Source organism: Periophthalmus magnuspinnatus, chromosome 9 (genome assembly GCF_009829125.3).
Source record: "Periophthalmus magnuspinnatus isolate fPerMag1 chromosome 9, fPerMag1.2.pri, whole genome shotgun sequence".
Lineage (NCBI taxonomy): Eukaryota > Metazoa > Chordata > Actinopteri > Gobiiformes > Gobiidae > Periophthalmus > Periophthalmus magnuspinnatus.
The window spans coordinates 11,059,771-11,071,854 of record NC_047134.1 but is presented as its reverse complement, the minus strand read 5'-3'; the positions used below and the strand labels follow the sequence as shown (position 1 = coordinate 11,071,854).

Here is a 12,084-nt window from a genome sequence, read left to right as displayed (position 1 = left end):
TAAACCAGGCTTTGGTGACGTTAAGAAACAGTTTAGCATGTGACTTTTCATGTTAGGGCCTTTTCGGTTAATTATTAGGCTAAAATAACAGCATAAGATGTGTGTTTGTAGCCTAAATGTGTCAGTAATAGACGTATGTTTTGACCTGTTAGCTCAGAGTGTAGCTTCTGCTCTTCTGACAGCACAGATCTACTATTTCAGCAGTGTCCGTGAAAGCAGCATATCCTAGCAACCACAAGTTTGTTTGGACCTGTTCAAACTTTGAGATAAAAAGAGAAAGGATGCCCAAAAAAGCGAAGGAAAGCAGTGATAAACGAGAGCAGGACAAAAAGATGACAAAACAAGACTCGGCTTCTGCAAATAAAGATGTTTCCGGAGAGAAAGAGAAGATCTATTTAGCACAGATTGGATTCTTGAGTGAAAAGTTGGAAAGGTAGGCCATGCTGCATTCAGTGTTCTATGTATGCAAAGACTGTGTTGTGCTTATAGACTGCCCAAAAGCTACAAATATAGTTGTTTAGTTGCTCCATAATTCATTAATGAGGTTGCAGATTTGTTGATGGTACTTTTGGTTCATATCTTTGTAATTACTGACGTAATCGACATGGAACAAAAGCTCAGACAAATCTTCTCAGCACAAAACTCCAATGTCAAAACTATAACTGATGTTTTCACAATAGCTTCTGAAATGCAGTGTCATTATTCAACTCTAAAGGCAAGGAAAGTTTATTTGTACAGCACACAAGGTAATTCAAAATGTTTTACAGAATAAGAAAGACATTAAAATCACAAAAACAACAAAACAAAACATAAATAATCACAAATAATCTTCATGAAATCAACGTTAAAGGAGAAAAGTGCAGACTAAAAACATTTCAGTCATGTGCACAGCTAAACATTGTAAAAATAGAGGCCTGTCTCACAACTTCAGGGAGACAGGCCTCACACAGGAGTCAGTGCAGAGACCTGAGCACAGGACGTATGTGTGAAGTACTTTCTGGTTCTAGTCAGGACCTGAGCAGCAGCGTTCTGGATCTAAAGACTGTTGTAGACCCCTGTCATTCACTCAGACGCCTAATCAAATTCAAAAATGTGCTTCAGAATTACAGTACTTTCCATCCGAAGCCAAATCTCAAAGTGCTACAGTAAAAGAACAACAACAATAATGTAGAACTGAGGTTAAATAAGGTTGTGCAGAGAAGCGGCGACAAATCAACGCCAGCGTCCTCTCTGCCCCCACCGCGTACTCCCCTTCCTTTAGTTCCTTATCATAAGCAGTTGAATGACCAAGGTCTTTAAACTCGCTCTTCTCAAAACAAGGAACGCTGTGTTTTTCACTTAAAAGTTGTGGCCTGTTGTGGGGCAAATGGATTCACATGTTTGTTTTATTTGGGACTGTTTCTGGATAATACAGGCTGGATGGAGGCTCATGGGGTCCCATCTCCAGATCAGGGGCCAGGCCGGGTTAAGACTGTTTTATTTGGTAGATTTTGGACTATTGTGTGTGTTTTAGGTTTGATTTGGGGAAACTGTGGTCAGTGTTTAGAGGAAACTCACCCATAACGGGAAAATCTGCCCAAAAAGGCCCTAACACACAACCACAGAGGGAACAGTTATCATTTACATAGCTTGAAAAAACAACAGAAAACACAATATTGTAGATCTGATGGAGTGAAATCTGGATTTTTGTTTTATTTTGAACACAAAGTACAATTAATTTAAAACAACTCTCAGCTTTCAGTCTTTAATACTTTCATTTTTGCCATTTTTTTGCCTACTTTTCTTTGTCAACACCTGTGTAAAGATCTGATAAGGAGGAGAGGAGAGGTGGAGGAAAAGGAGAAGAGGAGAGGGAGAAAGGAGATGAAGACAGGAGGAAGAGAAGGAGAGGACGAAGAAGGGGGAGTGAAGAGAGGGAGGGGAGGTAGTGGGAGGGGAGGTGGTGGGGTGTGATATGTTAAAATGTAAGCTGCCATATGTAATTAAACCAATTATTAATGTTTAGAAGCTTCTTTATATAATTTATAAAGCAGAGTCACCGAGTCCATTTGTCCTCCAGATTTGAGCAGAAATGTGATGAACTGGAGACACAGAAGAAGGACTTAAACCTGAAGTACAGCTCCCTGGAGATGGAGAAGGCCGATATCGTGGATTTTCTGAGACGCTCTTTACTGGACAAAGAGGAGGAAGTGGAGAGACTGAGTGAGCGTGTGGAGACTGTTCAGGAGGAGGCTCAGAGAGAACGAGAGGAGACGCAGCTACAGCACAAACTACAGAAGGAGCAACTGCAAAAGAGGATGGACGCACTGACTGTGGAGAATAAAACACTCTGTAAGATGGTTTATGTTTGAAGAATAATAAAAGAATAAATTATGTGAGCGAGCATCATCATCATTATTATTATTATTATTATTATTATTATTATTATTATTATTATTATTATTATTATTATTATTATATTGTATTGTATTTTTTACTTATTTATTTTTATTTATTATTATTATTATTTTTGTTTTATTTTGTAGTAGTAGTACGATCAGTTGTAATATTAATGATGTCATCTTAAAGGGCCCATATTGCATTATTATTATTATTAATCTATGTTATAATGTTGTTTTCTCATCAAAAACAGACCTGGAGTTGTGTTTTGTTTCATTCACACATATTTAACACAGAAATCCTGCAGATTCAGGCTGTGCTGCGTCTCGAAAACACTCTGTTCCACCTTGTGATGTCATCATGTGGTAATACAGGAAGTGCTCCACTGTGTTTTTGAACTCCACACACCTTCACTAGAATCATTTAAATGATTTCAGCTCATGAAATTGACAATCTTTACTGAACAAAAAGTAAAAAGGAGCTGTTAATTTGAAAACTACCACTGCATGACATCACAAGGTGGAACAGAGCGTTTTGAGCTTTGGAGATGTAGATTAATAAAAAAAAAAAAGGATGACTCAAACACACCATTATAAGATGGCTTAAAGCTAACAAGAATATATTTTGTGTAATATAGAACCTTGAAGACAAAAAACTGGGAAAAACTGCTTATAATATTGAGGCTGAAAATATGTTTTTCTATCAATCAACATTAAAGTGACAAACCAATTTATTATTTTTGTTATTTTTTTGTTATTCCCAGTGTGTGTTTTATTGTGTGATATACTGAATCACATTTGTTCTATTGTTCTAGTGGAAAAGCTCACCTGTGTGGAGCAGTTCCTAAACGAAAGGGACCAGATGACAGCCAACTTAGACGCTCTGAAAAAACAACTTTCCCGTCAAGAAAAGGAGCACAGGGTGGACCTCCACAACCGGGACATCCAGGCACTGATGGACAAGAACAAGTTAATATCACACAGATAAACTTTAGTCCTACAAATATGCCATCTAAAGGACATATTATGTAAAGCTGACTTTCCCTTTTCCTCAGTATTTGCTCACTCAAAATTTGTTTTTCGATTGATTCCTGCATGTTTGTATCCAGTAATCCAGTAATCCTGGATTGTTCTGCATTTGAGAGTATCATCTATCCCCTATCCCCACTCACTTCTCTGTGCTTACTTGGAGTTATGCAAGAAATTCAGACACGTGGGGTTTAAAAATCTCACAAAAAAGCAGTATTACTATAGACCTGTTACTATTATTAAGCCATTTTCGACCAAAACTGTGATTTACAATGAACAAAATAAGCAAATGATCTTTGTATGGGATCATTTAATGCCAAATACCTGTAAAAAATGTCTTCTTTAAGGTGGGAGAAGAAACTGGAGAGCCATGTAGCTGATATGGAGTCAGAGGTCCAGTCCTTGGTGAACCAGAAGCTCCCACAGACCACCGTCCTGGCCCTAGAGCAGAACACGGAGCTAAGGGAGCGTTTTCTCCAGCTGTCGCAGCACGCTCAGGAGCTGGTACAGAGGAACACAGCTCTGCAGAAGACCAAGACTGAACTTAAACTGGACGTGGAAAACCTGGAGCAAATGTTCAAAGAGGTGTCCCGGAATAACTGCGTTCAGAAAAGAGTAAGAACAAAAGGCACAGCGTCAGTAAAGACTAATACTACCTTTTTTAAACATAGAAATCGGGTTTGTATATGAGTAAAGCAATGGAAATGTAAACTACTGGGGTTAAACATCACTCTACATACAGTGTTGGAGCATAAAGTAAAAGTAGTAAAAGTACTGAACTTAGGTGAATTTTGTAGATAGTGGAAGTGGATACTTTTTACTTTTACTTCACTACAACTTTAGAGATGGTAGCTGTACTTTCTACGGCATTACTTTTTTTTTAACAAGTGTTTTTATTATTGTATGAGAACCGTTGAAAAGCCTGAAGGGTCTGAGCAAAACAAAAATATACAAATAAAAACAGCGAGGAGAAAAAAGGATAGTTCAATGTTTCTGTTGAACAAATCTTTATCAAAATCATCACATTTGAAGCTTTATTAGATCTCAAAGTCTGGTCAAAATACTTTTTACTCTTTAAGTGACCAGAACTAAAGAAGAGACTTGGATGAGCAGCGGAACGTCTTCACTCCTACAATGATTTGTCCAGATTTAAATTTCATCTTTTGCTACTCTTTAAGTACATTTTTAAACAAGTACTTTACTACTTTTACTTAAGTATCTTTTCATATGATGCTTTTACTTTGACTTGTGTATTTTTTGCTCAGATATCTGTACTTAAGTAACAAAATTGAGCACTTCTTCCATCACTGCCTGACCCAAAAAAAGTCTGCACCAAAAAAAAAGGTCACACACTCTAAAAATTGGTTGTTCCGCCTTTAGCTTTGATTCAATTTCGCTTCTGCAATGTCACAACATTTATTTCCAGTGTTGCATTCATTTTTCACCTCTTGCATTGATGCTGGTCGAGTCTGACGCTGCACAAAGCTTCTCCAGCACATCCCAAAGATTCTCAATGGGGTTAAGGTCTGGACTCTGCGGTGGACGATGTGTGAAAATGATGTCATCTTGGAATATGCCCTTGCCATCAGGGAAGAACAAATCCACTGATGGAATAAACTGGTCGTTCAGTATATTCAAGTAGTTTGAGCACAGACTGTTGCTGAACCTAGACCTGACTCGTACCTTTAAGCTTGTACCTATTTGCTGAGTTAAATCCAGGTGGCGACTTTTTATTTTTTGGGCCGGGCAGTGTGTATACTCTGAAGTTAATCAGTGCAATGATAGTTATGTCGATGACTTGGTAGATGTCAAATTTTCCGTGTACAGTTTTAATTTATGACAGAAATCTCAAACTTGCGGCCTGGGGACCAATTGCGGCCCGCGAGGTGATATTTTGTGGCCCGCAGGACAATATGAAAGTTTAATGTTAGTGTGGCGTTACCATGTCGCGTGTAGAAGGTTCCTCCAAAATCGGTAAACCCAAATACATGTGTCACTCGCGCTGTGTACTTAGGTCACAAAAGATTCAACAAATAACGATGTATATCCATAAAATCCACAAGAATTTGCATATTTCCTCATGTGTGTTGAAAACAGCCATGACTTTTTTGGGAAGATTTTAATAAAGCTTCACCCAGACTCCCAGGTAATTTGAGTTTGAGACCCCTGATTTATGATGTTCTATCTCAATATCTACATTAAACAAACAAAAGCAGTGCATTAACCATTTGTAGACGTCTTTTGCGTAATTCTGATATTATTTTGTTCCTCAGGTGGTTGAACAGCTCACAGAGAAGTGCACACAGCTACAGACGGAGCTAAAACAGTATAAACACAAGTGTCAACAGCTGCACTCGCTGCATTCACAGACTATGGACGAAATGGAGATGCTCAGGTTCAGCCGTTCATTCATGTTAAAGCTGCACTGTGTAACTTTTCTGGTGATGGGCCTGCCACTTGCTTGTTTCCATGGAGATGTTAAGCTTCCATCTGTCTTTACCTCAGATCTGGCTTGATGCCTTCACATGCTTGTTAAACGCCATACTGTGGAACAATTCAGGCAAAGCAATACCGTCGACATGGCAACAAGCAGGTGACGGAAACGTTACATAGTGCGGCTTTAAAATATGACCATCTATATCCACCCAGGTGAATCCAACCCAGATATTGTCACGATTACTGTGTGTGCAGGACGGACAAGGCCTCTGTGTTCAAGCAGTGCAATAAAAAACAATATGACATCAGTCGTCTGGAGGCGGAGCTACAGCAGGCGAGGAAGAAGAGGAGTGAGATGAAGAGCGTCGTACAGAAGGGATGTGTTATACTTAAAGAGGCACTGATGGTACCGTTTTGTTACTATATCATGATTAGTACTGCAGTATAATGTGTTTTTATGTATATGGATCTGTTAATGTATCTGTAACAAGATAAAAGAACTGGGCAAAATGACAAAAAATGAATCAGAATTTTTTTTAAAAACAGGAAGTTGAGGTGGAAATCTCAAAGGAACTTGTTGATCGGTGGAAGCTGCTTATGCAAAAGCTGCTTCTGGTCCTTGAATCCTCCTCACTCTGACGACCAAGGTAAAGGTTTATTCATGTTTCAGATATATACCACCTTTTATTTTAATATTGTTTTTCCTCTTCTCTCAGGAACAAACACAGAGGGGAATCATCATCCTCTAGCAACTCATGTGTAAAGAATCAAACACTTAATGCTCTCATTTAAATAAGCAGTTGGCCAACAAAAATGTTTTTTTTTCATATAAAGGATAAAACTGTACAGGAGCTGGTGTATCAGGCATTGGTAAATACTTGTTTATTCAGACTATGCAATCTGATAAAAAAGTCACAGGTTTTGTTCAGTTAAAAAGTGTTTATTGTTTTATGGCAAAGTGTCAGGCACTTCAGTTCCCAGTTATAGTTGAAAGTACTATTATGAACACTAGACTTGTATTATACATTTAGACAAACATGTAACGTGGACATGAGACAAAAAGGACTTGAATGACTCTTATATGTACAATGAATACACAGATCTGCTTCCAAAACTATGCTCATGATAAATATACAACTTCATTGATTGTTTAGATATATTTAAAATACTGTGATTCTTCTTTTAAATAGAATAGAAAGAATAAAAATGATTTATATAAAAGTACAGTTTGACCAGTCAAATAAACATTTACTCCGATGTGTTGTTCATTCACATAAGCAGCAGACAGTAATCTTATCTGAGGCCATTATGTTGAGGTTAGTAATATGTACAAGAGATACTGACTGCTCTGCGTAGTATTGTATTAGTTGTTAAAAGAACCCCCCTTGAGTTATTAAAAAAAAAAAAAGAAAGAAAAAAATTGCTAAATAAAAAAAATGCAAAAAAGGGCAAATGGCATTTGGTTAAAAACATGTGATGCGTTGATGATTTCCTGGTTGGACATGAGGCACCAGCAGGTTACATTCATAATCAAGGGCACTTTGGGCACTCATACAGACAGAGGCAGCACACAGGCAGCACACAGAGGGGGCGTCCCACATCCAGCTGTGGGGAAGGCACCATCAGCCTCAATCAATAGCAGCACAGAGTTTGTGGCAGGGGCGGGTCCTCTAGTCAAACAAACCCCTCCGAGTGGGGCTAGGGGACGTCTTCCTGCTGAGGCGAGGGGTTCCCTACAGACAAATGTGTAATAAATGTGTTAAATATGTTGGGTGAGTTTAATAGTGCATTAAGTAGACATGATGGTACATACTGGTGACTGGGCTTTGGAAAAGTTCACATGTGCATAAAGCAGTACAGCAATGTCCTTATGTCCAGCTTCCAGAGCAATAGACAGGGCATTACTTTCATCCTGAAAACAGTACAAATGTAGTTAGTCTCTGGTGTAATAAATGTCCTCATCTGTGTTGAGCTTAGATTTGATCAGACTGGAGTCATTCCTAAAATGTTCTGATACTCACACTATCACTTAGTGTAGCGTCGCAGCCTGGCTGAGCCAGCAGCAGTTTGACTATCTCCACGTGTCCGTGCTCACTGGCACACATGAGGGCAGTTGAGCCCTCGTCGTCCTGGATGTTGACCTCTGCACTATGAGCCAGCAGGGCACGAACCATGTCCATCCGCCCATGACTGACCGCCAGCATCAGAGCCGTCTGACCCGCCTACAGAACAGCCAATCACAGCTTAGACATAATCCTCACAGCTCACAGATAAACATAAGGCACATGACACGTCAGAGGCATTGTGCTGTTAACTTAAAACAGTTACAGTTTTTGACCACAAGGGGTCAGCAGAGTTCTAGCACTTCAAACCTGCAAAGATGAAGCTTTGAACAAACAGGCTACAGCATTAAAAAAAACAGTTTAAATCATCTACAGTGGTGCACCCCAGCCTCTGCTTACACCTATTGTCTCAGGGAAGTAACTGTGCACCTGACGTAATCAAAGTTGACTTAAGACATCATCACGTTCTTTCACCAATATGATCAGTGTATTTTGAATGAATTATGAATTTTACTCTGGAACGCTGTAATTACTCAATAATAGAAACAGAATATGAGCCATGTGTGGGGCCTGTATTTGGCCTAATTTTGCCATTTGACCTCTCGCTCCACTGACCTGGCTGGCACGGGCATTGACGTCACCCTTGCTGAAGAGTTCCTCCACAATGTGCATGTCTTTGGGTGTTTCCACGGCAGCCAGAGCAGCGAGCATGATGGGAGTGTATCCCGCCTTGTTCTGCTGGTCCACGTTGCATACATCTGAAACAGAAAACACAAGTTGTTTTGGTGACTGATTGACTTGAGGCCTTTCCTGCCTGTCATTCAAAAACAAAAACATATGATCTCCTTTTATTCACATCTACACACCAGGACCAACCCAGCATAGGAGGTGGGCACCGAACTGCATCGTTTGGACTATAACTTAAGAGGACATGAGGACTCAACTCTAAAGATCAATGAGAGGGGATGCTGTCCTGCCGAGGAGAGGGGGCATAGGGGGTCCGAGGAACTGAGTGCACGGCAGAGCACAAAAGCTACAATGAGAGGAGGGGGAGGATCTGCTGTCACACGGCTGGACAAGTGCACAAAAGACAGACTGAGAGGGCACAAAGAGGTTTAAAGCAGGGAACGTCCCGGACCTCATCACAGTCTATTGAGCACCTCACCGCATATTGCTGCAAAGGCTAGAAAAAGTTTTGAATTTTATTTATTTTTTTATTATCTGAGGATGCCCTTACCGGTGCTATCTTATCACACCAGTCTGCAGAATAATTTGTAAGTGCATTACAAATAATAATGAAAAGTGGATGAGAATAATACAGAAATGTGACACCATTTCAGAAATGCCTATGCCAATATATGCAAAAGTAATGTAGAACAAGCAAACCTTTCGTAAGGCAATTTAGTTTTGTTATATACTATTATGTAACGTTTTCATATTTTAAAAAGGCAGTACAAAGTTTTAAATAAGTGTCTTCACGATACAATAAACATTGGTCTGTACCTGCATCAAGTAGTTTCTTCACCACCTGGAAGTTGGAGTGAGATACACTGTAGTGCAGAGCAGTGTTGCCGTTGCCATCAGCCATGTTGACGATGTGGCGCAGAACTGCAGGAGAGACGGCCCCAAAGCCACTCAGGTAGTCCTCTACCAGGTGTGCTGTGGCTGCCTTCTGACTGGATACACGGAACCACTCGTGCTGAACGGTGTTCAGACAGGCTCTCTGAAAACACAGGGATGAAAGTAGGACTTATGTTTAATGCCTGTGTGAAATTAAATGATTCAACAAAAGCATCTTACCAAGTCTTTACTGTTTACAGCCTTAGGGTCACTAAGGTGGGACTTCAGCACATTACACGCAGCTATCATCTTCTCACTCAGCTCATATCTTTTGTAAACACACAAAATACACATATTATTATTATTATTATTATGATTATAGGTTTCCATTAGGGATGTCACAATATCAAACTGTAGTGTTACAATTATTCCTGATTCCTGACACATTCTTGATACATTCACATTGTGTCACCATCGCTCTAGTATGTGAAATATGAACTGTCAGTTACACTTATATGGAAATGTCTTTACAAACACAATACAAACGTAAGTCAGTGCTATAATACCGTTCTCTGTTTTCTGAACTTGCATCTGCGTCTTTCTTGTTCACATCCTCAGCTCCTTCTGCCTCAAACTCCTCCCTCTCGTTCTGTGTCTCCACGTTCTTGTAGCTTTCTGAATCTCCAAGCTCATTGTCCTCCTCCTCTTCATCAGATGAGCTGCTGTCCTCTGAGCTGGACTCGTCACTTGATGTCGTTTCATAGCTGTGCCACAACAATGAATACATTTAGTTTATTTTATCATGAACATGCCTGAAGAGGTTATAGAAGATATTAGTTTACCCTCCGTTTACTCCAACAAACTGCAGGTTCTTCTTTGTGCCGTTGGACTCAGGCTGGCCATCTTTCTTCTTCATGATGGACTTCAGGGTGCTCTGACTGCAGTGCTGTCCTGGAGGAATAACATTTATACATTACAATTATTAGTCATTATATCAAAATGTATTTAGGGATATACTAAAGTTTCAGTTTTATAGTGTCAATATCCTTGCAAAATATGTGAGACAAGTCTCGATCCTCTATTATGTTTAGCTGTACTTCTGGCTGAAAGGATTTTAGCTGCACTCATCATTTTAATGTAATTTTAAGATCAACTAGAGTACTTTTAAGTACTTTGTGTACAAACTGCCCTTCTAAATTTGCCTTGTCTCACTGGTCAAGTTTGAACAGTCTCTATATTCAACATATATTGCATATTGTGACGACATCCAGCTTCTGCTTTCCTTGTTTTGGAGAAAAACAAATACTAAATGTGTGACTTTAAAAACATACTTGACTTGATTTCTATAATAATGCATCATTGTGAGAGCATTTGTATTATTTGCATTGAACATTAAAAGCTTATACAGATAAAGCTGCTTCACTCAAAGTGATCTAAAGCAGTGAATGTTTGTCAAACCCAAACTATCTCAGTCATTTTAAGTAAAGGCTCCAAAAACCAAAAGCCTGGAGCCAGAGCACGCAGCTCATGTGCCAAGACTTGCCCTGACAGAGGCCTCTTAACTGCTCCCAGGAAATACTGAACAAGTCACTCAGCACGTTTTCCTGCTTTGACAGGTGGGTGTGGCCAGTGTGCGGTGCAGATTACATTTGTTACCTTACCTGACAAAAACACTGATATTTGTAACTAGATAATGAAGATAATTGCCCTGAGCACGTGTCTATGAGCTCAAGTAGCTGTACTTCTGATACACATAATCATTACCGTGTAGTGCAGTAGACATCTGTAAATCCATGCGACTCTTCTGCTCTGCGCTGATGGCATGCTGGGCCTGTGTGTTTGGGTCAGTGACTGTGGCCTGGTCTGTGTTACCCTGTTCTGCTCCCCCAGAGTGCGACTTCAGTCTCTGCTGCTCAGCACCAACTAAAACAAACACAGTATTTAAAACATGTAAAAAATACTTAACCAAGCAACAAGTCTGTCAAACAGCACCTCTTCAGAGTTTATGGAATTCATACAGAAAAGACCATTTTATAGAGCACGTTGAAAAATGTACTTTTTCTTTGCTTTCATCAGTTTTTGTATTTACTTTGTGGCCTTCGAGCCTCCTGTTGTAGGTATACAATGATGATAAAGTAACCACTGAAGACAATTATACCACATTCATCTGTGCCCCAGGCTGAAACAAGAATGCAGCTTATATAACTTTGAAGCAGCCATGAATCAGCAGCTATTGTGAGGGAACTGCAGAGGGAAAGTGGCTCTAAAAACAACAAGTGGCCGATAGGAGTAATGTTACTGGCTCTCAAAAGAAATTAGCTCACTGTTGGTTTGAGGCCAAAGCCCCCACTGCATTTTTCAGGGACAAAGATAACTTTGACCTGTCTGATCTAATCAGATTATCTTTAGCATCTGCGTGAACAGACCCTCCAAAAGCCGTCTTATCGTTAGCAACAGGCTTGTGAATATGAGCCTAGTCTCCAAACCAAATCACAAAACAGAGGAATGGAAGACAAAAAAATACCACGCTTTTGGGTTTTGTGGCTGAAACAACTTGTGCAGCATATTTACTCTTCAGTTTACTGTTGGCAAAGTCAAAGATACTATCTGGAGGCAAT

General features: G+C 39.7%; 2 protein-coding genes across 3 annotated transcripts in view; one reads left to right on the top strand and one right to left on the bottom strand.

Annotated features, from left to right (window-relative positions):
• The first annotated feature begins 281 nt into the window (after window positions 1-281).
• LOC117376073 (cilia- and flagella-associated protein 157-like) lies at window positions 282-6,592 on the top strand. The gene is made up of 7 exons (XM_055224216.1): window positions 282-433; window positions 2,060-2,331; window positions 3,194-3,347; window positions 3,755-4,022; window positions 5,681-5,802; window positions 6,099-6,249; window positions 6,560-6,592. The coding sequence occupies exons 1-7, from the start codon at window positions 282-284 to the stop codon at window positions 6,590-6,592; spliced, it is 1,152 nt and encodes a 383-aa protein (XP_055080191.1).
• A 170-nt stretch (window positions 6,593-6,762) lies between these two features.
• kank1a (KN motif and ankyrin repeat domains 1a) overlaps window positions 6,763-12,084 on the bottom strand; it is a 30,235-nt gene continuing 24,913 nt past the window's right edge. For both annotated transcript variants that reach the window (XM_033972072.2, XM_055224009.1), the window contains exons 4-12: window positions 11,231-11,389; window positions 10,309-10,417; window positions 10,033-10,230; window positions 9,707-9,794; window positions 9,410-9,629; window positions 8,522-8,664; window positions 7,865-8,065; window positions 7,657-7,755; window positions 6,763-7,576 (exon numbers count right to left, since the gene is read on the bottom strand). In XM_033972072.2, the coding sequence (XP_033827963.1) occupies window positions 7,514-7,576; window positions 7,657-7,755; window positions 7,865-8,065; window positions 8,522-8,664; window positions 9,410-9,629; window positions 9,707-9,794; window positions 10,033-10,230; window positions 10,309-10,417; window positions 11,231-11,389 (1,280 nt within the window). In that variant the 3' untranslated portion in view covers window positions 6,763-7,513. The remainder of the gene's footprint in view (window positions 7,577-7,656; window positions 7,756-7,864; window positions 8,066-8,521; window positions 8,665-9,409; window positions 9,630-9,706; window positions 9,795-10,032; window positions 10,231-10,308; window positions 10,418-11,230; window positions 11,390-12,084) is intronic.

Coding starts and splice junctions, on each gene's coding strand:
- LOC117376073 (XM_055224216.1), top strand. CDS start 282: ATGCCCAAAAAAGCGAAGGAAAGCAGTGATAAACGAGAGCAGGACAAA. Junction 2,332..3,193: donor TGTGGAGAATAAAACACTCT/GTAAGATGGTTT, acceptor CTATTGTTCTAG/TGGAAAAGCTCACCTGTGTG. Junction 3,348..3,754: donor GCACTGATGGACAAGAACAA/GTTAATATCACA, acceptor GTCTTCTTTAAG/GTGGGAGAAGAAACTGGAGA.